This window comes from Poecilia formosa, unplaced genomic scaffold (genome assembly GCF_000485575.1).
Source record: "Poecilia formosa unplaced genomic scaffold, Poecilia_formosa-5.1.2 Scaffold104, whole genome shotgun sequence".
In the NCBI taxonomy this organism is placed as follows: Eukaryota; Metazoa; Chordata; class Actinopteri; order Cyprinodontiformes; family Poeciliidae; genus Poecilia; species Poecilia formosa.
Window position 1 is genome coordinate 210880 of NW_006800043.1, and position 24654 is coordinate 235533.

The window sequence follows — 24654 nt, forward strand, 5'->3', positions numbered from 1 at the left end:
TATTTATTTAAAGCATGATAGTAGTATAAAATCATGGACAAGAACAAGGAATGCAAAAGATACGTATTTTTGTACCACAGTAATCTTGACCTTATAGGTTCAGAAAGAATTACTCCTGATCTCATTCATTTTCTTATAAGGAAAAATCTGTCATTTTTCAAACCAACAGTTTGAAAAAAAAAAAAGATGTTTCAGTTCCCTGAAGCATCAGTTCTTTTGAAATTGTCTTTGCCAGCAATGCTCGTCAGAAAATAAAAAGGGCATTGTTCTTGAGAAATACATATTTTGAAACCAACACTCTGGCCGGGGGATATCACAGGGTAAACACATGCTTCAGAGTTGATTCATGCAATTCAATCCAGGGTGATTCATGGCTCAAATCATGTGGTTTTCTTTTCATTCTGGAACCGGAAACTTTTGAGTCACTTTTCCAAATCACCTTAAGCCAAAATTAAAGGAGGCAGATAAATTAAATGTGGTCCAGCAATGACATTGGTTATGGTCTAAACAAAATGAGTCTGCAGAAATGGTTGCGGTTCATTGTTCACCGACAACAAAGCGTGAACGCACATATGTTATGATGAATCTTGACTTCAGGGGGAAGGAAAAGAAGAACTTTATAGTAACATAACAGAAATCACAACATGGGTTGTGGTTACCTGGCAGACACGTCAGTGAAATGCACAAAGGAGGAAATGACAACACCAATTCGACCCTTGCCACCCTGCGAAAAACAAAATATGACATAGGATGACTCAGCACATGTGGTTTTTCTACTTTTTCAGGCCTGCAAACACACCAAAAATATTTTTATTTGAGTTCAATGGTTTCTTTTTACAAAATTTTCCATCTTTAAAAGCTTTAAGTTTTTTAGTTCTAAGCTAAATTTAAATGTTATTAAAACAGCAAAGAAGTTCTTTGCAGTACTTAGTTAACCCTTGTGCTTACAAATGAGGTCCAACCAAGTTTTACGTGTGTAAAACTTGTAAATGGGTTACAAGTGTTACGTGTGATACAAGTTTTACACGCGTAAAACTCATATCATTTGCCACAGTCCTCGCACGCACAAGGGTTAAACCTAATTTTATTACGTTTGCCAACTGTGCTAATTAACCCAGATGCTCATCAAAAAAAACTATTCAGCATTCTAACTTCTAACCTTAGAGTTCTTAACACTGATGCAAGAATATGTTGTAAGACTGTACTGCATTCACCGAGAGAATGAAACAAAATAACATGTTCCAATATTCAGATGTAGAATTAATAACCATACTGAAGCAAAAACCGCAGTATTTAAAAGAACAGAAAACTAAAAATGTATTTTCTCTGCAAAGGTTTTTGGGGCAAGGAAACACAACTTTGTTCATTCAATGTGACTGTTTTATTTTTTTATTACAGTACTACTCTGCATTAAAAAATTATCAAATATTATATATTCAAGATCGGCCTAATGAATTGAAATCATTGTACATAATCTATAATAGATTAGGATTTTCCATTGACATTCTCACGGATGCCAGCAAAGTGTAAAAACACAAATTGCTGTAAAGGCCAGTACTTAAAGGTTAAACTGATTTAAGTTTATGTGTTATATTCTAAGAAAAGGTATTTTTCTTAATCTTGCTGTATTTATTTTGATAAAACAATAAGGGTTCAGAACAAAAATACATAATAAGTAATTTGCTTAATAACTGATAAATTCAGCTGAGAAATTTTTGATGGGGTCAGCTCTAGAGTATTCTAACTGTGCAATCAGAAACTGAAAAACACAGGTGATCCTCCATGTTGAGTACACACTCACCCTGCAGTGTATAACGACCACATGTAACGGGTCGGCATTGAGCCAACTCTCCATGGCCTTACAGATGGTGCAGATCTTATCCAGCGGAGGAGCGTGTAGGTCTGGCCAACCGGTGTCCAAAGTCTACAAAATATCACAGTTTATGCCACTCTTTCCTTTACTTGGCCTGGTTGTTTCAGAAAATATTATCGAGCAGAAACGATACACTGTATATCCGTACCTTTGGGTTCATTCTGGTGAGGTCGTGTCTTCTCTCTGACAGGTTAATAATCTAAAGAAAACAACAAACCACAGACTAACAACAACATCTTACTGATTTCTGCTTTGATTCCAACTCTTAGCATGATTAAAGGTGCGATCTGAGATCAATACCTTCATCCAAAAAGAACCTATTAGTTCTAGTTCAGATCAATGCAATGTAGACTCTCACATTTGTCTTCTTCTAATTCTTAAGGGTGAGACGGAGAATCAACACTCACCAGGTAATTATCTGCATGCTTGGATTTGAGCATTCGTGTGACATCCTTCAGATTAAGCGAGTAGATCTCCTCAGAGCAGCCCCGAGGAAAGGAGACGGCGATGATCCGCTCTGTGATATAGGTGAGGTCGAGCTCGTAACCCTCCTCCATCTTAAAGTTTCCTGTTATTCCTTTCGAGAAACATACAGACTGGTTACACAGAAGAACAAAGCACTGCAGTTCTCTCACACCATTCCCATTTTAAGCAGGTGACTTTACTTAAGTCAATATTTGATGGTCAAAGTCCCCAGCTTCAGTTATTGTGTCTGACTTTTCCACAGATATCTCTGGGGAAAGAAAAGACCCCAGCTCCACATTATAAGATAGAGAATACTTTACACAGCAATGGTCAACAGAAATGTGTTGCAAGTACTGTACTAACTAAGCAAAGCCTTTTCTGCACAGGACAGATAATTGCAACGTGTCTGCAGTGCGAAAGGAGTATCACAACAATGGTATTAAGTAACAGTGACAAAGTATAAAAAAAAAATAAAAAAAAAGGAAAAAAAAAAGCAAAAGAGTTCCAGTTGAAACCAGTTGTAAATCCCTTTGTGGCAGTGTGTCCCAGTTACCTCATGGACGTCAACTTCCTGCTGTGGTGGTACAGACTCTAAAGACCGAGTCATCATTTACCACCCCCTCCAAACTCCACACACAGATGTTTTGCTTTGTTATCTACTCATCTCTGTGTAAGCGTGCTGCCCGTTAGCTAGAGAATAAGATATTTTATAGTTCTAATAGACTGTTAGAACTGTTGGAAATGATAACGTGAACAGACGATTGAAAATACCATAAAGGATGTAAATGGNGAATAACTGACAAGCATGATAAAACCTTTCCCCCGTTCCCTCCCTTCTTTTCTCCCGCAAAGGTTACTTTTATGTATGGTTTGGGCCCCACACAAATCTGCATCCCATCTCCAACAGCTTAAGTATAAAGCTCAGCGCAGGCCTGTTCTGCCGGGAGTTTTCCAACAAATCCTTCTCCTGACATTCCATTTAGCAAAGCGTAAGCCGGCATTTAACCTCTTCACCTCAATTCTTGCCATTTTTTTCCTTCATCAACTCTGACATCCAGCACTGCCCCCCAACCATGCACTCCTCCATGGCCACCCATCGACTTCAAGAGGAAAATCTCTTACCTTCACTTTCCTTGCCAGGTTAGAATTTCAGAAATTCAAGGTCTCAGGTGAAGCCAAACATGTGAAGGAGAACAAGCCATGCAGATGCACGAGAACAAACGTGGCTTATAATAACGGGAGGCAAATCTCGAAAGTTTCATTAAGTTAGCTGGTTTTCTTTTTCTGCTGTGAAGGTGAGAGTATTTGCACTCTACAGAGGAGAGGTGGTGTTGGTGGGGGGGAATAAGGGGTTTGAAATCTCCATATAAGGGCAAAGGAATGTAAACAAGTGAGGCGGAGCTATTGAGCTGAACAGGGTTGGAGGAAACGAGTAACCCGACCTCTCGCCTCTATTTTACGGGACTACCCCACTGGGGAAAAGAAGGAATAGGAGGCAGGCAAAATAGCGATATATCGTATGAGAAAGGGATGGGGGTTGGGGAGAAGACAGAGGATGAAAACAACATTCCTGGAGCTCAAGACATATCCACTCTGTAAAAAAGACACTTTGTAATTAAAGGCAAAGATTAACTTCTGCCAGGAGCCCAGAGCTATTTTCATGAAAAATTGCAGGCAAGTTGTTTTTCCTCTCAATCTCGTGTGTCAGAAGAAGACACATTATCTGCCTTCAAGCACAAAACGGGATAAAAACATGTAAAAAAGAAAAAAAAAGGCCTTGTTAGAGTTCATGAACTGTTTTTGAACAAACAGATTTAAGTCATTTTGCTCACGCTGGATATGCAGCCATAGCTTCACAAGTATTTTAAAAGCTTGTGAGCTGGAGAAAAAAAAAAAAATCACTCATTTCTGCATTCTTCTATTCATTACATTTGGTATTATGGTGCTGTCAGTCCTTTAAAAAATATCCACCAATTACAGTGCAGAGAGAAGAAAAACCACAACTCTTCCGTAAGTTGCGCTAGCTTTAGGAAGTCTGGTTGGGTACGACTATGCAATTACCCAGCCCTCTCTGTTCCGTCTCGTTTATAACCTTTTTTGCCTTTCCACTAAAAGTGGGAGTCAAAAACATAATGAAGACAATAATATTTTCTGAATATCCAAAAAAAAAAAAAAAAATTCTAATGTGCCTTGTCTATTCGTAGACAGTGGAAGTAAAAAGTTGAAATTGGCCAGCAGCATTCTTTTATTGTTTCATAGATGCAAACTACTACACCCAAAACAGATTTGACAAACGGAGATGCACAAGCTCCACCAGAATGATGAGGTCGTTGTGATTATAATTAATGAGGTCATTGGAATATTCAACAAAAACATTGCTATCCATTATGTTTCCATTAACTTAAAGTCCTAATCTATGGAGAGATTTTTTTTTTTTATCTCGTCTTTCTTTGCACAATAGCTTAAGCTCAGACAGAGTGAAATGACGGTGTCTGTGAACAGCAATATTCAAGTCTTACCAAAGATTCACAATTGGATTTAGGTCTGGAACTTCCAACACTAGTCTCAAATCTTTTTCAGCCTCTAGCTGTTTATCTTCTTGGATTGCATTGCATTTAACTTCATTCAACTTCCTGCCAAACCTTCCCACCAATGTGTCATTTTTTTCCGTCCACATTACAATTATGCACCATTGTGACTTGGTCTATCATATAATCCCAGCAAAACACATTTAAGTTTGTGCTTGTAACTTTTTATATCGCTTGTACCTTTCCATGCTACGTTCCATTTTGAATATTTTTGCGAAGCACTATACGTGTGCTTTTAGAATGTGCATTACATGAACAATGACTTACAGATGGGGTGTTATGTAAAATCATGGCAGCCATTCAGGGATGCTTAAATGCTTACTCGTACAAAGAGATGCTTATTTCAACAAAAGCTCCTACATGGAGGTGCAGTTTCCAGCCAAGCTTCCACCAATCAGAGCACCCCTCCCCCAGCTCCATCAGACTAGCGGCAGCAACAATTAGCAAACACTTAGTGAAGCTGCACATCTGCTGAGCCCATTATACTCAGTCCATCGTTCTTTAGAACGGTTGTAAATGGCATAATGGATGAACATTGTTTGGGTGACTTGCTGGAGGTAGAATGTGGGGGAAAAGCAGGAGATTTGATAGAGGCCAATTTCAAGGCATGAAGTTACAATGTCAAATTTGTTTGAGGTTACGTTTTATTTACAGCATTTTTAACAACTGACGGTATGTGACTGTGCTATAAAGTGGAACTAAGTTCCTGGAAAATGCACAGTTCCTCCACTTTAAATGAGAGCACAACGTGAGAGAATACTCAGAAAAGACAAATTTAATTCGAGTAAATTTCAGGATTTGAGAACATTTACTTTGAGTATCTATGCTTATAATTTGACAATGCAGTCGGTTTTAGACTTTTACCCAAAATGCAAGCCTAAAGAATTCAACAAAAACACCAAAAGTAGCATAATGCGTGATCATATAATATGTAACTTATCTTGTCAGCTAAGTTGTATGGGGAACAAAAAAAAGTGTAAGACTTTTATATATGCATTACAATATTGACTCAACTTTTAATCAAATCTCATTCCATCTATAAAAGGTAGTGACAAATTAGAAGCAGGGTTTGTGGCGACACTAAGCAAAGACACCCGACCAGTTCAAAAATAAACTAAACCAAACAACAATCATCTTAATTCTCACTTTGCAGCAAACACACTCTACCAATTAAAATAGAGACACCGAGGTAAATAACGTTTTCTTCTCACAACCTTATCACTAAGGTGTCAAACAGCTTCCAGACTTCCTCCTCCGGAGACGTCACTTGGTGAGAGTGTCTTTGAAGCAAATTGGTTCAGGGCGAGCTCTTCTGGTAAGTAGATGCAGAATTTCAGCTAAGTTTTCCATCCCTCCTCTCATATGTTCGAGTTTACATGCGAAAACAAAGCTGTAAACATCCCACATGAATGCTGTGGAACCAAGGGAGTCGGGATATAGAAAAGCTCTTTTGTTCATGCCTCTCCTTTCCTTTGATGAATTCTTAAATTTGTGTGGTTTTCTTTTCATTGCAATCCCAGAAGCTGGCGTTAAAACTTCGTGTGGACGTGCTTGTTTTTTTTTTTGTTTTTTTTGTTGTTGTTTTTTTTAAAATGAAAGTTAAAAAAAAAAAAAAAAAGGCTGACTGTTTTCATCAAGTCAAGCTTGGCTTATAAAAACACTCAATGAACACTGGGAAAGGGTGGATTTGGGTTTTAATGTTACTACCACGTAGCTCTATTCTGAGAGGTTGTTGTGAATGCTGTGGTTGAGTGGAGAGCGACAACCACAGTGAGGACAAGACGCTCCGACAGGGTGGTTCTCTAAGTACATATGTGTATATAACTATATATATACATATTTGCATGTGGGTGTCCATGAGTGAGAATTTGTACATGTGTGGGATCCCTATTAACTTGAAGAGTCAACAAAGAAGAAATCTCTTGAGAACCCCCGGCTCTTCCTCTGAACCCAGCATTCCCAAAGTGAAACAGCACTGCTTTCCACAAAAACAACACTTCTTGCCATTCTCGTCATACTGCATGCCAAGGTAGCATTTTGACCACTTTCCTTTCTCGCCACTTTAAAAGGGTTACATAAACCATGTTAGTGTCACTGGTGTGAGAGGTTATTCATAAATAGCTTGGGCTATTTTTGGGGAAAGAAAAAAGGGGGTTAGTGTGACTGTTTGTTTATGCAGAACAGTAACTACTTTGAAATAGCACCTGTGATTCGGGCTGCATTCATGAAATTTCCAATTTCAGTAGGTGAATCATCATTGTAGACCTTAGAGGTGAAATAACGTCTTCTGAGTCAAATTACAACTAAAGCAGCATAGCGTCTGTACCTTCACCATCACAGATGTTCTTGTACGAGTCCCAGCGGGTCAGAGGATCTGCTGTGTTGTAATCCACAATAACATCGGGTCCGTTTTGCCACCTGTCAGCACCTGAAAACAAAATCCACACTCTTGAAGAACCTAAAAATATGTAATATGTATTACAGACACACCTCACATAAATGCAAAACACAAAAGTCAGTGAATATCAATAGCAATTTACGAAAACTAAATTAAAACACAAAAAATAAGGAAATAGGATTACAAGAAAGACTAGTGCTAATGTTATAACTTCCAACTAGAACAGCTGGATTCTTTTTTTTTACCATCACAAAGGTAAAAAATAAAAAATGCAAACTGTAAAAACAGAAAGGTTGAGTGATTTTTTTTATTATTATTTGATTTTTTTAAGTGAAGCATTCTTACCACCCTTTCTCTTCACAAAGTAAAATAAAAGTTTATCTGAAAGGGTCTCGTTTTTCTTTTTCCACCAAACTAAATTTAGTGAAAACTACTACCAAAAGTAGCTTTACGTGCAACTCCAGTATGTGGAGATCGTCATATTAACAAATTAGGCACATAGGCGTACATAACACAGTGAATAACAGAGCCACGTAGTTTCTTTCCAGTTGGATTCGGAGGACAGCACATGCTGTGTTTCTTTACCTCTCTGTCAGCACACACTTCATACTACATTTCCCCTCTGTGGCGTTCCACATCCCCTCTCACCAGGGGAGCAGAGCGAGGAGGGAAAATTAAGAGGGCACTCTATCTACCTTTCTAATTAATCAAGCTTGTGTTTGCTTATTAAAAAAAACAACAACAAAAAAAACTGCACAAGCAAAACTTACCTGGAATTCTTTCTGGTCCTTCAGAAAAGATAAGTTCAACCTTGCCGTAATCTGGAAATCTGGGATCTATAATGACAGCAAACACAGGAATGGTGTAACTGTTTTGGCATTCAGAACTGGAAAATGTACTCTTCTACTGTCTTTCTTTCACAACACAAGAAAAATTGCCAGTAAAATCTGTGTCCAGTCTGAGTTTAGTGGGGACCTTATGAAGCAGGAGAGCTGCTGTTTACTAGGAACTGCAGGTTGAGGCCTGTTCTTAGAGGTTTTTTTTTTTTTTTTTTTTGCAGGTGTACCTTTGTTGGCATTCTCCATGTCCTCCTTTTCAAATATCAGGTTGTAACCCTGTACTGCTCCCGTGTGGAACTGGAGCCGGAAAATCACCTCCCGTTCTGACGTTACATCACTTTTGTGATAGCATTTAATCTACAAAAAGAAAGCAAGAAATCAACATGATTACAGCAATAAGTATTAAAGCCTGCTATCTTTGTGAACATGTCTTGTTGTCTCTCTCTTTTCTTTTTTTTTGTTTCCTACCATGATGTCCCCTTTCAGGAGCTGGGCAGGCTCCAGATTGATACACACGCGATCCCTGTGATTTGAACCAATGTGACTTGAACAAAAACAACAGGCGGTATGGTCAAAGTGAGCTGGAGCGAAGAAGCCGTTACTTAAATTGAATTAAAATTAGCATTATTAGCGTAATTAAAATTTGAGCGACTTACTAGACTCCAGAGGAGTACACTGCTTGCATTCCTTGGTAGACTTTGATGTATGGGCAACACACTGAACACAAAAGAAAAAAAACAAAACAAAGGAAAACCTGCAATTAATGTTTTTTTCAAGGTACTTTGATAACATGACCTCTGGGCATTATTTTGCTGAGGGCTGAAGTGTGATAAGCTGTTGTTGTGGGAAAAGGATTTTAGCTCCAAGATGTGATGACGACTTCTTGTTGATTCAAGGAAATGAGCAAAAACAATAATTTCCACCTAAGCACCTCAAAATGAAAGAATTCCCAGTGCTCTGTTGTGAACAGGGAATTTAGGAGAAGATTACGTTTTTTTACACAACGTCCATGTGCCTGAGCATGCGAGTGTGTTGGGGAAAAAAAAAAAAAGAAATAGGAATATAGTTCAAATAAGACTCTGATGTGGCTATGTTTAACCCTTTCATTGTAATTTCCCTGACTCTGGTGGGTGGATATTTTGATAAAGCAGTATGACTTTAACCTCTGCTGGCAGCCTCAAAGTTTGGGATCCCATGGAGGACGACACAGTGCAGGAACAAAGGTGAGGCGTTGATCTTCATGGACCCACTTAGTAAACTGTTGAGGATCCAAACATACCTGACGGGAATGCAAAGGTGAAGAGATTAACATTCAGCAAGACTATTAGGAGGTTTCCAACAACAGAAAACGTGTTGAATCATGCAGCAGAGAGCGGAAGGAATGTATATTACACAGGGTTCCAATAAATTACCCACTTATCCTTAATTACTCCAAGAGTAATTTAACTTTTAATAAAAGTGTTTATTAGATGTTCACTAATTTTGCAGCCGTCTGGTTCAGATGCGTCACTAAATGCCGTCAGATGTCTGATCTTGGACCAGAATTTATTTACAAACCCCTTAATGTGTAAATGTGATGCCTGTAAAGAATGGCAAAATAAGCTATAGGTTTCAACATTTCTTTTTTTTTTGTGATAGATAGAGGTAGTAAAGAAAATGAATGAAAATTTACCAAAATTTTTACCTCACTAATAAAGGAGAATGAAACTATTTGATGATGGCTGATGCTTTTAAAGAAATGCTGGGAGTTTGTAGTTTTTTATCCATTTCATGTATGCCAATTTTCTTTTCTTTTTTTTTCTCTCTGTTTTTAGAGATAAATTCAAGGGGACATTGGCTGAATTTAATCTATGGTGCACATCTACCCGTTCTGTATGGTTTAACACATTTAAATAGTTTCCAGTGTCACCTGAAAATATCAGTAACCATCAAAACACAATGAGGTGGTTACCAGTGCAGAATAACGTTTATACAGCCACAGTTAACTTGCAATGATTTAGCCAAATTGAACTATTAATACAAACGTTGGGCATAAATATGTATAAATAAATCCTGCTTATAATAGTTTTCTTGAATAATAGAAAAATTCTTCCTCCTAAACCTAAAGGAATGTTAATTGGCATGTACTACAACTATTTAGATGAACGTGATAGCTGGTGGATGGGTCTGTGATCAAATATTAAAAGTTTTTGTCATTTTATTTTATTTTTTATTAAGTCAACAAAAAACTTATGATCTTCAGCATAAAAACTAATATATTTGTTAACAAACATTCAACAATTGATGGCATACTTTTTTTTTTTTAGTTATAATTTGCCGTAGGAAGAGCTTAGCACTATTAGTTAGTTGCTGAATTACAGTGGTCATTATTGGAGAAGAAAAAAAGTTCTCAAAATAAATTTGAAGTATAGTATAGAAAAAGTTATTCACAACCTCCACAGATGAAAAATATCTTGCTGAAAGTTTTGACAGACATTCGTGGGCGAGATGGGTAGACGAAACACTTCAGCACATCAGTGTGAGCAGTGATGAATCACAAAATGTTAGAATTACACCAGGTCATTACGAGAGCCTTTTCTTATTTAAACAGCAGATGCCCATCAGCTAAAAGGTATTGACTGTATGCTATGGAAAAAAGTGGGTCGGAAACCTGAACGTTTGGAGGGAGATGCATATTGGGTCAAACAGGACATGGTGTGGCCCTTCCATGCCTCTGAATGGTAGGGTACAGCTCTGTTATGGGTCTTACCGCTTCTGTGAAGGTGTCATCAGAGCTGAGACCTTGTCATCGTAGTATTTCCTCATGGCAAAGCGGTCCAATGCTTGATCAGCACTTTGAGGGAGACAGAAAGACGCACTAAACACTTTAGGTAATTATGACTCAAGAGAGAGCTTACACTCTGGACTATAATAGTGCTAACCCAAACTCGCTTCAGTTGCAGCAAGGCAGACATTTACACACACTCACGTCTGAAAACAGGGAAAGTAAGTTGAGAGACAGAAGATTCCAGGAGAGAGGAAGAGAATCAGCCTTAAGTAAACACAGAGGGACAGAGAGAGGGCCGAGTGTGTGCACAGCTTGGTTTATTCAGACAGACCTAAAGCTAATAGACCCCACCGCATTTTAACCAGACCTCTGCTTCCTTTCCTCTGCTTCCTCTTAATTTGTTTCTTTCCCTTCTCCTTCTCTTTGTCTTCTTTTCGTTTTTGTTCTGACATCTACATTCAGACCAGCGAGCTACACTCTCTCTCAGTTGGGCAAAAGCTTAAATTAGAAACCGGCTTAATCAAATGGTGACCTGTGCTCAAGCAACAGTGTCTTTCCATGTGCAGGAGAGAGCCAGACTGCATTTAAAAAAAATATATATATATATATATATACCTCCAGGTTTTTGTGATTGATAAAAGTAATGGAAAAATCCATCATTTTGGAGGTTTTACCTCCTTAAATGTAACCAATAAATGACTACAAACTCAATTTGAAAAACAAACTGAAATGTTTCCAGAATACCAGAATAGAAATGCATATAGTATAAGTACAAACACCCTCTCATGTCTATGTTCAGAATTAATGAACAGCAGATTCATCTTTCAACACCACAATGACCTAAAGCATGCATCCAAATCAATAGACTGGAAGCTTAGCAGTAGTTCAGCTAAACCCAACCTGATTTCAATATCCAGAGAAAATCTGAAGAGAGCTGTGAGCATTAAATGTTCAAACAATCTGATAGATATGAAGCAAAGTGAGGAAATACTGCCAGTATTTGCTGTCCTGACTCAGTGCTGTAATAGAATAAAAACAAACTATACCATTTAGAGAGTGGATACCTTTACAGGATACCTTTACAGCTAAAGTATTTTTTTATTATTCTCCTTAAGATTTCAGTGTGTTGTATGGTTGATTTTAAAGGATATGAATCACCTTTTTTATTTTGTATTTATTTAAAGCATGATAGTAGTATAAAATCATGGACAAGAACAAGGAATGCAAAAGATACGTATTTTTGTACCACAGTAATCTTGACCTTATAGGTTCAGAAAGAATTACTCCTGATCTCATTCATTTTCTTATAAGGAAAAATCTGTCATTTTTCAAACCAACAGTTTGAAAAAAAAAAAAGATGTTTCAGTTCCCTGAAGCATCAGTTCTTTTGAAATTGTCTTTGCCAGCAATGCTCGTCAGAAAATAAAAAGGGCATTGTTCTTGAGAAATACATATTTTGAAACCAACACTCTGGCCGGGGGATATCACAGGGTAAACACATGCTTCAGAGTTGATTCATGCAATTCAATCCAGGGTGATTCATGGCTCAAATCATGTGGTTTTCTTTTCATTCTGGAACCGGAAACTTTTGAGTCACTTTTCCAAATCACCTTAAGCCAAAATTAAAGGAGGCAGATAAATTAAATGTGGTCCAGCAATGACATTGGTTATGGTCTAAACAAAATGAGTCTGCAGAAATGGTTGCGGTTCATTGTTCACCGACAACAAAGCGTGAACGCACATATGTTATGATGAATCTTGACTTCAGGGGGAAGGAAAAGAAGAACTTTATAGTAACATAACAGAAATCACAACATGGGTTGTGGTTACCTGGCAGACACGTCAGTGAAATGCACAAAGGAGGAAATGACAACACCAATTCGACCCTTGCCACCCTGCGAAAAACAAAATATGACATAGGATGACTCAGCACATGTGGTTTTTCTACTTTTTCAGGCCTGCAAACACACCAAAAATATTTTTATTTGAGTTCAATGGTTTCTTTTTACAAAATTTTCCATCTTTAAAAGCTTTAAGTTTTTTAGTTCTAAGCTAAATTTAAATGTTATTAAAACAGCAAAGAAGTTCTTTGCAGTACTTAGTTAACCCTTGTGCTTACAAATGAGGTCCAACCAAGTTTTACGTGTGTAAAACTTGTAAATGGGTTACAAGTGTTACGTGTGATACAAGTTTTACACGCGTAAAACTCATATCATTTGCCACAGTCCTCGCACGCACAAGGGTTAAACCTAATTTTATTACGTTTGCCAACTGTGCTAATTAACCCAGATGCTCATCAAAAAAAACTATTCAGCATTCTAACTTCTAACCTTAGAGTTCTTAACACTGATGCAAGAATATGTTGTAAGACTGTACTGCATTCACCGAGAGAATGAAACAAAATAACATGCTGCAATATTCAGATGTAGAATTAATAACCATACTGAAGCAAAAACCGCAGTATTTAAAAGAACAGAAAACTAAAAATGTATTTTCTCTGCAAAGGTTTTTGGGGCAAGGAAACACAACTTTGTTCATTCAATGTGACTGTTTTATTTTTTTATTACAGTACTACTCTGCATTAAAAAATTATCAAATATTATATATTCAAGATCGGCCTAATGAATTGAAATCATTGTACATAATCTATAATAGATTAGGATTTTCCATTGACATTCTCACGGATGCCAGCAAAGTGTAAAAACACAAATTGCTGTAAAGGCCAGTACTTAAAGGTTAAACTGATTTAAGTTTATGTGTTATATTCTAAGAAAAGGTATTTTTCTTAATCTTGCTGTATTTATTTTGATAAAACAATAAGGGTTCAGAACAAAAATACATAATAAGTAATTTGCTTAATAACTGATAAATTCAGCTGAGAAATTTTTGATGGGGTCAGCTCTAGAGTATTCTAACTGTGCAATCAGAAACTGAAAAACACAGGTGATCCTCCATGTTGAGTACACACTCACCCTGCAGTGTATAACGACCACATGTAACGGGTCGGCATTGAGCCAACTCTCCATGGCCTTACAGATGGTGCAGATCTTATCCAGCGGAGGAGCGTGTAGGTCTGGCCAACCGGTGTCCAAAGTCTACAAAATATCACAGTTTATGCCACTCTTTCCTTTACTTGGCCTGGTTGTTTCAGAAAATATTATCGAGCAGAAACGATACACTGTATATCCGTACCTTTGGGTTCATTCTGGTGAGGTCGTGTCTCCTCTCTGACAGGTTAATAATCTAAAGAAAACAACAAACCACAGACTAACAACAACATCTTACTGATTTCTGCTTTAATTCCAACTCTTAGCATGATTAAAGGTGCGATCTGAGATCAATACCTTCATCCAATAAGAACCTATTAGTTCTAGTTCAGATCAATGCAATGTAGACTCTCACATTTGTCTTCTTCTAATTCTTAAGGGTGAGACGGAGAATCAACACTCACCAGGTAATTATCTGCATGCTTGGATTTGAGCATTCGTGTGACATCCTTCAGATTAAGCGAGTAGATCTCCTCAGAGCAGCCCCGAGGAAAGGAGACGGCGATGATCCGCTCTGTGATATAGGTGAGGTCGAGCTCGTAACCCTCCTCCATCTTAAAGTTTCCTGTTATTCCTTTCGAGAAACATACAGACTGGTTACACAGAAGAACAAAGCACTGCAGTTCTCTCACACCATTCCCATTTTAAGCAGGTGACTTTACTTAAGTCAATATTTGATGGTCAAAGTCCCCAGCTTCAGTTATTGTGTCTGACTTTTCCACAGATATCTCTGGGGAAAGAAAAGACCCCAGCTCCACATTATAAGATAGAGAATACTTTACACAGCAATGGTCAACAGAAATGTGTTGCAAGTACTGTACTAACTAAGCAAAGCCTTTTCTGCACAGGACAGATAATTGCAACGTGTCTGCAGTGCGAAAGGAGTATCACAACAATGGTATTAAGTAACAGTGACAAAGTATAAAAAAAAAATAAAAAAAAAGGAAAAAAAAAAGCAAAAGAGTTCCAGTTGAAACCAGTTGTAAATCCCTTTGTGGCAGTGTGTCCCAGTTACCTCATGGACGTCAACTTCCTGCTGTGGTGGTACAGACTCTAAAGACCGAGTCATCATTTACCACCCCCTCCAAACTCCACACACAGATGTTTTGCTTTGTTATCTACTCATCTCTGTGTAAGCGTGCTGCCCGTTAGCTAGAGAATAAGATATTTTATAGTTCTAATAGACTGTTAGAACTGTTGGAAATGATAACGTGAACAGACGATTGAAAATACCATAAAGGATGTAAATGGAAAAAAAAAAAAAAAAAAAAAAAAAATCTTACCACAATACTAACCAGTCAGCCACAAGTTTCAATCTATCTACGGCTGAAGAGCACAGCACTGCTTGAGTTATCACAGTGTGCTACAAACGAACCACTTGGGTTCTGGCACTCATGTTAAAGTAAATTTACAGCCCTTTTAGAAACTGCTAAATATTAATGAAGATTAAGCGTGCCCTTCTGTGCCAATTAATTTCCTCAATGGCAGAGGAACACAACACCAAGCCCAGGGCTCAGACGCAGACTTTAAATACTTCATATTTCAATCCAATTGAGAATTTCTGGGATGTGCCAAAACAAGCCCTATCCACAGAGGCCTCATTTATCAACCAACAGGACTTAAAAAACTGCACCAGCAACCACAGGGTATCCCAAGAAGTCTAAAGTTCACCCCCCCTCCCCCCTCCTCCAGATTAGTACAACTTGAAACAGACAAGGTTCACTTATTTACAATTCTTTGGAATCACAAATTGCAATTCTCCCTGTGCTGCAACTCTCATGCTGTGCGGTGCTCAAATTGTTATTTAGACAACAGATTTTTAATTGACTCATCTAAACGCATACCATAAACCACAAACTGTGCTGGTAAATAACTTTAAAAATATAAGCACTGCATGTGCAACAGTGAAAAGTAATAAAAGGTTAGTTTTATATAGCATGACCTATATTTTAATAATATAACTGATTATACTGGAAAATACAAATTTGACATATACTATGACCTGAGTTACAATTTTCAAAACCAATGATCTAATCACATCCTAAGACAAAGACAACATTCATTTGACTTGATCATCTGGGCTGAAACTGGATTAAGTATTTATTATTCAGTTAAACCTTGTACAGGATCATTATGCCATTCACACTTTCCAGAATTATCCATTTATAATTTACATGTGTTTTTTCTACGCCATTGATTATCAGAATCAATGGCGTAGATTACGATAACCTATGCCATTGATTAGATAGAGTATGCAATCTATGTAATCAATGCATAGATTGAAGTGATTGCATAGATTACAACTTTCACTGGTTGTTAAAGTGGTACTTTTACAAACAGCGGTAAAAGTACTTGGACTTCCTTTAGTTGTAAATACAGAGCAAATTAAACAATGTGAACTGTACTGGGAGGAGAGATAATTGGTATAAACAGCAATGTTTTTTATTTATTTTTTTTAGAAAGGACACTGATATTTATTTCAATCAAATAAAAAAAAAAGCTGACAGTGGATAATGAATTGGAAATCCGTTTTACCCCTGAAGTTAGTATGTGGATCTGGGAAGGACACCTCAGGTAATTATTGTGCTGCCTGACCAGACTAACTACTACCAGCAACAAAAAAGCATTACAAAGCTGACATTGATAATTAAAATATGTTAAAAAAAGAACCATCAGCACATGTAAAAGGTTTACAAGTAGTTATTACTGTGTTCTGCATGGTAGCCATATTGGATTTTGAGGCTCTATTTTGGCGATGAATATCCAACTTTGCCCGGTGGAATATACAGTTACTTTGGCCTAGCATGATTTAAAATAAATAAATAAATAAATAAATAAAAAGATTGATTGATAGTCCATGTTCCAAAATCATTTTCATAATTACTGTGATTACATTTTCTTAAGCTTATATCTAATTAATTAATTAATTTCTTCAAAAACAATATCATGCTCCTAGAAAGACCCTAAATTGATATGTAAGAGGACCCCAGGCTACAGTCCATCCATGAGTGGGCATAGTGAGGGAGTAATAAGTGGGGGACAGTGTAGTCATGGCTTAAACCAACCCGCAGAGTGGAATGAAATAGGCCATGTGAAGAGGTCACCTCATCTCTAAGGGAAACTGGGCTGTGTTTTTCCACAGTGTGGTGGTTGAGTTCCTCTAAGCCACGGGCTGGTCCTCGGGGTTTGCTGGAACAAATGGCGTATTTAGACCACTTCTCATATAATTCTAAAGGAAACCAGCCAACTAATAAGACGTTAATGAACTGACCAATAAATATTTAGGGAACTTTGCATTTCCATTAAGAGTGGTGAATTTTATCTTATAAACATGTCCTATATGATCTGGAGGTGTAACAGGATGACAGTGATTTAATCTGCTAACATCGTGACCAGTACATTTCAACATTTATAATTGAACAGAGGGTTTTGAAGTTATTAGTAAGAATCACATGATACACTCAGCAGCTAATTTGTTAGGTAGTCACGTTCAACTGCTTATTAACACAACTGCAAAATCATCTAATCTAATTGTTTAGAATACACAATTTCTAAAAATTGGCTCCATCTACACCTTAGGCCTGGCCGTGTTGTCAGAGGAATGATTATGTTATCAACTTTTAGTATAACAGAGGACATAGGCAAGCCGATCGGGTATAGAGACAACTGTTAAATAAAGGCCACTTGAGCCAACTAAACCTTTTAAAGAAAAAACCAAAAGAAAAGCCCAGCAGATTTCTTTTCAGAAGTCGAGTATTATGGGTTTCACTATAATGCTCCAACTGGGATCTATCTATATTTTCATAACATATTGTTGATATTTTAGAATTTTGTGTTGGAGCTAATAAATCATAGGTTCAAAGTCTCACAATATACAATCAAATTGTGGTTTGTTTGGGATCATTGAGAATAAGTAAATGATTTTTGGCAAAACATTATTATTTATTTATTATTTTTTGTTGAAGCAATCCTTCCAGTGACTAGCATGGGCAGAGCTTTCCATCAGACAAAATCCTCCTCCACTTTATTAAAAAAAAAAGTGGAATGTGGCTTAGTTCTGTGAAATCGTCCATCCTTTGGAACATTAATGAGAACAATAAGCAACTTTGCCTGGTTACCCTCTAAAGACAGAAGCTGGACTATGTTTGGTTACTTGTCCTGATACATGCTTTTGGGGAGCCGTACAACATTTTAACCAGTTTATAAAAGAGTTTCTAAAAAAAAAAATATGCAAGATTGCAAATAAGAATTTCCAGTTTCCTACCAAATGTTTTTTCTCCATATAGAGATAGAATATTATGTTTATATTATTCAGTCTAAATAACATGTTTGTTGTTTACAACCATGCTAAAATATCCCTGAGGGGAAACTTTACCAAGCAGATGCCAAGCTCTATATTAATTGTTTGACCTAGTCCAAATCATTTCCAAATGATTAAGTTCATCCCTGAATTTAATTTCACATCTTACAGTATTATGGAGGACTGAAGCAATCACCCTAATTTTTTCTACAGCAACTCCCCCACTTCTGTCACTCATCACTCAGACTTGCTTCAGCACGCACTAAAAGATAATTGGTCTTTAATTTTCCCTGACTGCTTTTGTTTCTTGCTTGAAGCACAGCATTAGCTCACAAAGGCTCAGAGTAAAGCCGCGGCAAGGTTCTCAAATCCAGAGCCCACCCATGGCACTGAGAACAAGGCTGGCATAAAGAGTGTCAGCCAGGCAAGAAGGACTCGAGAGACATGTTGCCAGGCCTATGGTGAGCAAGCTGAAACAGGTTTCCAAAGGTCAGGATGTTGGGATTAGGGTGTGTCTGGCTCCCTTCAACCACCCTGCAGGTAAGTGCTTGACTAGGCTGTGCTGGTGCTGTCAGCCACGTTTACACATGCATGACCAGTACTTGCAAGCTGCTCCAAATGCCTTTCTTCCAATTATCCTGAACAGCTCTGAAAATAAATTCAAAACATTCAGTTTCAATGTTAAATGCATGAAGAGATGTATGGAGTAGCGTGTGTGTTAAACATTCCATTTCTGACACCACACTGCTAGAAGATAAGACGTTATCTTCTAGCGGGTACATCGAGAAGAATTATAGGGTTAGATATGAGATGCACAGAGAAAGATACAACATTTGACTTCTGATTACCATGTTCTTTGACCATGTCATAGTTTGTAGTTTTAATTTGTTTGCATTCTGACTTTCATTTAACTGAAAAGACAGCAACTCATAGCCCACTGCCATGGGTCTTATGGTACCCACTTTGAGGTCTCTTCAAATCTACCGAAACAGCTGAGGGTAATCTACTTTAACAAGTTATTAGTTTATTGAAGTAACTGTGCACATGTTCATCATTCAAACAGAAATTTTAAAATTCCAAAATTTGTTTTGCTTATGTATTGTTTTAGCAAAGCAACCGATATTACCAAGATTCACTCATAGTCAAACGGCTAAATGATGAAAAGCAGATCTGGGCCACTTCTATTCTAATATTACCATTTCATGCATTGGTACTTAATGGTAAGCAGATCAGTACAAAAGTGAAAAATATATGGATGTGATTAGGTTAGGAGGAGCAAAGGAAATGTGAGTGGTGCACAAAGAGTGAAGCCGCAGTTGATTTTTTGACCATGATACTATCTGACCACTTTATCCGATGCACCTGCTCAATTGCTTTGTCAGCACAAATTACAACGGAGACAATTCAGGGGAGAGTTTACAGTCTGCTTCATAATCATAGCAAGGCACTAATAAATAACTTCTTATAACTAAGACATTTGATCCCAGCTCCATAGAAACACTGATTTACCCTGTTTCAATACTGATGGTGATGTAATTGTCGGGAGGAGACGTTTTGGCACGTGCTGAGCCCCTTTATGTCCGCTAAGAATAGTTTAAATGTCACAACCTGCCTAAGAATTGTTGCTCATAATGTCCATATCTTCATGACCACAATGGCTAAAGGATAGTGCACAATTTAGCAAAGATGAAATCATCTCAAACTAATTTTGTGAACATTACAGTGAATTGCATAGACCAATGCCCCCTACAGTCACCAGATCTCTGCCCAACAGTGCACCTCTTTGATGTAGTGGAATGAGAGATTTCCATCAGTGACGTCCAACTGTGTGATGATGGTATTGTATGTAAATACGCACTAAAATCTCTGGAATGTTTTGACACCTTGATTCTGAAGGTAAAATGGGGTCCAATTCAACAACTGGCAATTTTTTTTTTTAATTATGTCGCTTATCAAATTATGGACTTTGCTACAAAGTCAAATTGTCATGATGGCCAATCATCTGTGTCCTAAGCACTCAGATTTTGTCAAAGTTTCTTCAGTATAAACACCGATATTCAAACTGAATTGCTTCTGTTGACTTAAGCACCTGTTTTATGATTGAAACACTGGAGCAACCAACCTCTGTACACCCCCCAAATTTTAATATGTGCATTAAACTAAGGTTATTTGTCTACTGTGAAAGAATACAGCGTGCCTGCATTTCAAAGTCAGCCATCATCTGTGCTACAGTGGAGCTTCCGTCAAAATCGGTGGTTAACGATTCTGTTTTGCACATTGAGAAGAAGCAGGGATACATATAGGTCAGAACACTGCTGTCTGAGAAGAATGATCTCCTGATTTATTTGCCTGAAAACCTGAGAAACACAAATGGAGTCATAAATACCTCAAGGAGTCTGGATTGCCTTCAAGTCGGTTGCTGAACAGCGTCTTAGTGTGATTTTAAGTATCTGTAAGAAATGTGGATGACATTTCTCCTTATTTGTCCTGCAGAAATAAGCGTTCCTTCTAGCCAAGAACCCAAATCAAATGGCAGAAGTTTTTAATTAATAAAACATTTGTTTTAAGATTTTTGTCCATAAGTTATGTAAAGTCATGTTTTTTTTGTTTTGTTTGTTTGTTTTTTTCTAACTTAATCTCTATTCATAGTTAAGAAAGAGAGTCTGTTTTTTGATGTTGCGGGATACCATGCTCATTGTGACATGGCAGGCTGGTGTGTAACAGCAGAGAGAAGGACAAGGCCACAGTTTGTTCTGGCCTTTTCCTGTCAGGGCCTCTGTATGTTTATGCTGTGGTTTTGACACCCATTCAAGCTTGAAGAACTGAAATAAATAAGCCATGAGAGCAATTGAAAAAAAAAAAAAAAAGTCAAAGAAGTGGGTCCGCAGTATTTTTAGCACATTTATTCTGCAAGCCTGAAACTCTAGTATGTAGTTGTCTGACTTTTTTTTCACAAGCCATGTTGAATAAAAAGAGCGGTCTCAGCTCCGAGCAGATATGTGCGCTCTCGGAACCTCCCCAAGTACCAAGTACTCCCTAATTACCATTTTCTATCTCAAGGTCATGGTGGAATGCGTTCCAAAATGGATTAGGTTCCTACTCTCACGCCGCCATTCCCATTTCGCTCTTTCTTGCCATTCTTTGCCCCTTTATTGCTTTCATTCCCCTTTCTTCTCAACAATCTCCACTCTGTCTAATGACTTACACATGTTAACCAAATTGCCTGCAGCAGCAAAGCAGTGACAAAATGTAATGTTCTGGTTCTCCGTCACATTCTGCAATCACAGTGTTGTTTACAGTACACAATGCCAACCCTTTGGCAGCCCACACAGTCAGAATAATTCATTCAGCTGTTGCTTGTATTTATAATTGCGATCTGTTATCAGTAAAAAAAAAAAAAAAAAAAGTCGACACTCTTCTTTTTTTAGGAAGGCAACATACTTTTACTTATTTAAAGCTACCAGCCACTACTTTGAAACTTTTCTTTAAAAATCAAACTCACTTCAGATTTAGTTTAACTGTAGAAAACATATCATCAATTTTTAGAGTTCATGAGCTATTTTGTTGCATTTAATTTAGATAAATATATCCTCCATGTGAATAAGCTTTCACTGGTGACAACATATATGGCATAAGACAAGTGATCACACGAGATCAACTTGTAGTTTGTTTCCACACCCCCATCTTTATTCATGTTTTATTAAAATTTCTCCTTAAACATGTTTACTCGTGTTTTTACATGGCTGCAGAAAAAAAACAACAAAAAAAACAAACATTTGTGCTCATTAAAATTAAATGCATGCACCAAGCATTTAAAAAATACACTTTTTTTTTTTTCTTGAATTCTATAACCCACAGCAGTTTTGCAATTGTATACCCTTACTTATTTACATGCTTATTTTTTATGTTGTTGATCTACAGTGAGTTGAACATAGCTTTTGGACTAAAGTGATTCTTCTTTCTTAATTTTTCTTTGGATATTGCATGTCTAGTTTATATTTGAACAGATAAAAATTGCAATATTTCTTACTTTGAATTAGGAAAAAATATTTGTGTAGTCTGCAAGTACTTTGTGGTCTATCTGGCTAAAAAGTTTGAATACCATCTGTTCAGGGTTAAAGCATGGAAATTGGCATTTACCCATTTCGTATGCACAAAAACCAGTCAGAGTAATTTAAACAAAGTACAAACAGATTCAGATTAGACTTGTAGAAGTCATGAAGACAGTCAGTATCAACGGCAAGGGGTTTATCAGAGCTCAAACATGTGAAGCCAGACTCCATGAAACTGAAACGTTACTTGGCATAGTATTTACTACATGCTGTAAATGCTATTCCATTTATATCTGTTGTAATAGCATCAACCTGAACTGACACAACAATTTTGCTGTCGTTTCCTCAATGAACCTTTCAAACGTTGTATTTTGTAAAACTATACAAAAGAAGTCCATACTCTGCTACCATGTTGTGTTTCTTTTGTCAAGACATATTTATTAATGTCAGAAAACACACAACTGGAACCACAACATCTTTGAAATAAATAAATACAAAAAAGCTTTACTTTTGTTCCAAAATATTTTTACCGTAATCATAAGTTTTTCTGTGAGGGTTATCCTGAAAGAGCTTCATCTGTAAAATGTTTAGAACAACAAACGTTTCTTTGCTGGTTAAAAGAAAAGTCTGCAAAAGGGAGTAGATGCAGGTGTTTGTCTGATCTCCAGGTGAAAAAAAGTTTGTAGCTGCTGTGATGTAAGCACACTCGTACATGTCATCAACAATGGCTGACTTAGAAGGAGAGCCCTCAGGACACAAATACCACAAAGCAGCTGTACCTTAAGCAAAAAAGGGTAAATCTGTTTGCCTCCACGATACACCCCCTGGCAGAAGACGCCAAGCAACAAAAGCGAATGTATTGCTTTTTACTTCTGTCTGTGCAAGTCACTCACAAGCATTATTCCATATGCTTCACATTATAATGGTGCACCATAACCCAAAACAGCAAGAAACCCCAAATTACAGCCACAGTAAGAAATACAATTCACTGTAGACTAAAAACATAAGGTCCAGCCAAGCTGAAAGAACTCCAGTTCAAATGCTTTCATTGGCACTTTTACAGTGTGTAACACACACACACACGCGCGCGCGCACACACACACACACAAACACATACATACATACATACATATATACATACATACACACATACACACATACATACATAAGTTTCTGAATAGTTTTGATGATTCTTTGACTTTACAACCCACTTTTGGTCCACACACATTTCTGAAGTTTGGCTAAAATAAAATTGCCCAGCTTTCTGCTCTGGCATTTAGAGAGCATAGCCCCGTTTACCCAATGTGACTGAGCAAAAGGCTGAATAGAAGCACGGAAAAGTTTAAACCAAACCACTCAAGTCAGGAAGTCCTTTAACTTTAATTACTGACCAACGCGACTTTAAAACCCTCCCTGCCAAGAAAAAAAAGAGCCCAAAAATGTGACTTACCTTTTAAGGAAAAGCGTTCTTCCTCCGCCCCCCTCAGGATTTGGATTCGTTTAGTCAAAGTTGCTGACAGAGAATGAGTGCACTTAAGTCCAAAGAGCCCTCAGTCCGTCATGCAAGCTTAGTGCGGGGTGAGAGACTCATTTTGCTCTGCTGGAATGTGATCTCGGGGTGATCCGAAGCCCTTCGGCGGGTTTACTTTCGCTCAAATGAATCCGCAGCTCTCTTTGGCTTATTCTTCTTCTTCTTCTTCTTCTTCTTTCTTTTTATCCCTCCCCGGTGATAAAATAGAAGTCCTTGTTTGGTTCCTGAACCTCCGCTCCTCTTGTTGATTCTGTTCAGTTCACTTCCTCCAGCCCAGGTAGCCACTGAAGCCGCCACAAGTTCTGGCAAGGGGATATTCCTCCCACTGCGCCGCAAAGGCTCTTTCCTCTAACTCCCGCCCCCTTTTCCCTTTACCTCCCCTTTCTGAGGCCTCCCTTCATTTGTGTTCTCGCCATCACTTCTCTCCGAGTAGCCAACCCCCACAGGAGACCCTAAAAACTATAATAGAATGCTTAACCACACACACAAAAAATCTACTCGTTTATCGACATTTATGACACATTCGATACTCTGTTATTTATGCAGCAGGTTTTATACCTGCTGTACAATATTTCTGTTTTCCTGTAAAATAACCATGTTTTTATTTCTGTTTGTTTTTGAGCAAAGAAAGGAGAATAGGGGAACCAGAAAAAGGTGAGCCACTTATGTCTTGTGTTAATATAACAACTAAATTTGTCAGATATTGTTTTTATGTACTATTTATTTTTACTTGAGTGTTATACTTGTCAAATGCTGTTTATAAATGTCATATTATTGTTGAAATTATCTTTAAG

General features: G+C 37.5%; 2 protein-coding genes across 4 annotated transcripts in view; both read right to left on the reverse strand.

Annotated features, from left to right (window-relative positions):
- Nucleotides 1-3112, reverse strand: part of LOC103143001 (tensin-3) — a 30680-nt gene extending 27568 nt beyond the window's left edge. For 2 of the 3 annotated variants that reach the window (XR_001662984.1, XM_007559354.2), the window contains exons 1-4: nt 2281-3112; nt 2022-2072; nt 1802-1924; nt 660-724 (exon numbers count right to left, since the gene is read on the reverse strand). Coding sequence is in view for 2 of the 3 variants with exons in the window: in XM_007559354.2 (XP_007559416.1) it covers nt 660-724; nt 1802-1924; nt 2022-2072; nt 2281-2430 (389 nt within the window). In the remaining variant the exon portion in view is untranslated. The remainder of the gene's footprint in view (nt 1-659; nt 725-1801; nt 1925-2021; nt 2073-2280) is intronic. The other variant, XM_016674988.1, reaches the window with a different exon arrangement.
- Nucleotides 3113-4692: 1580 nt separating this feature from the next.
- Nucleotides 4693-24181, reverse strand: LOC103143002 (tensin-3-like). The gene is made up of 12 exons (XM_007559355.2): nt 23780-24181; nt 14382-14551; nt 14123-14173; nt 13903-14025; nt 12761-12825; nt 10913-10996; nt 9327-9442; nt 8820-8880; nt 8632-8707; nt 8391-8520; nt 8095-8160; nt 4693-7354 (listed from the first exon to the last, which is right to left on the reverse strand). Exons 2-12 carry the CDS (start codon nt 14529-14531, stop codon nt 7230-7232), a joined length of 1047 nt encoding a protein of 348 aa, XP_007559417.1. The 5' UTR covers nt 14532-14551; nt 23780-24181; the 3' UTR covers nt 4693-7229.
- Nucleotides 24182-24654: the final 473 nt, after the last annotated feature.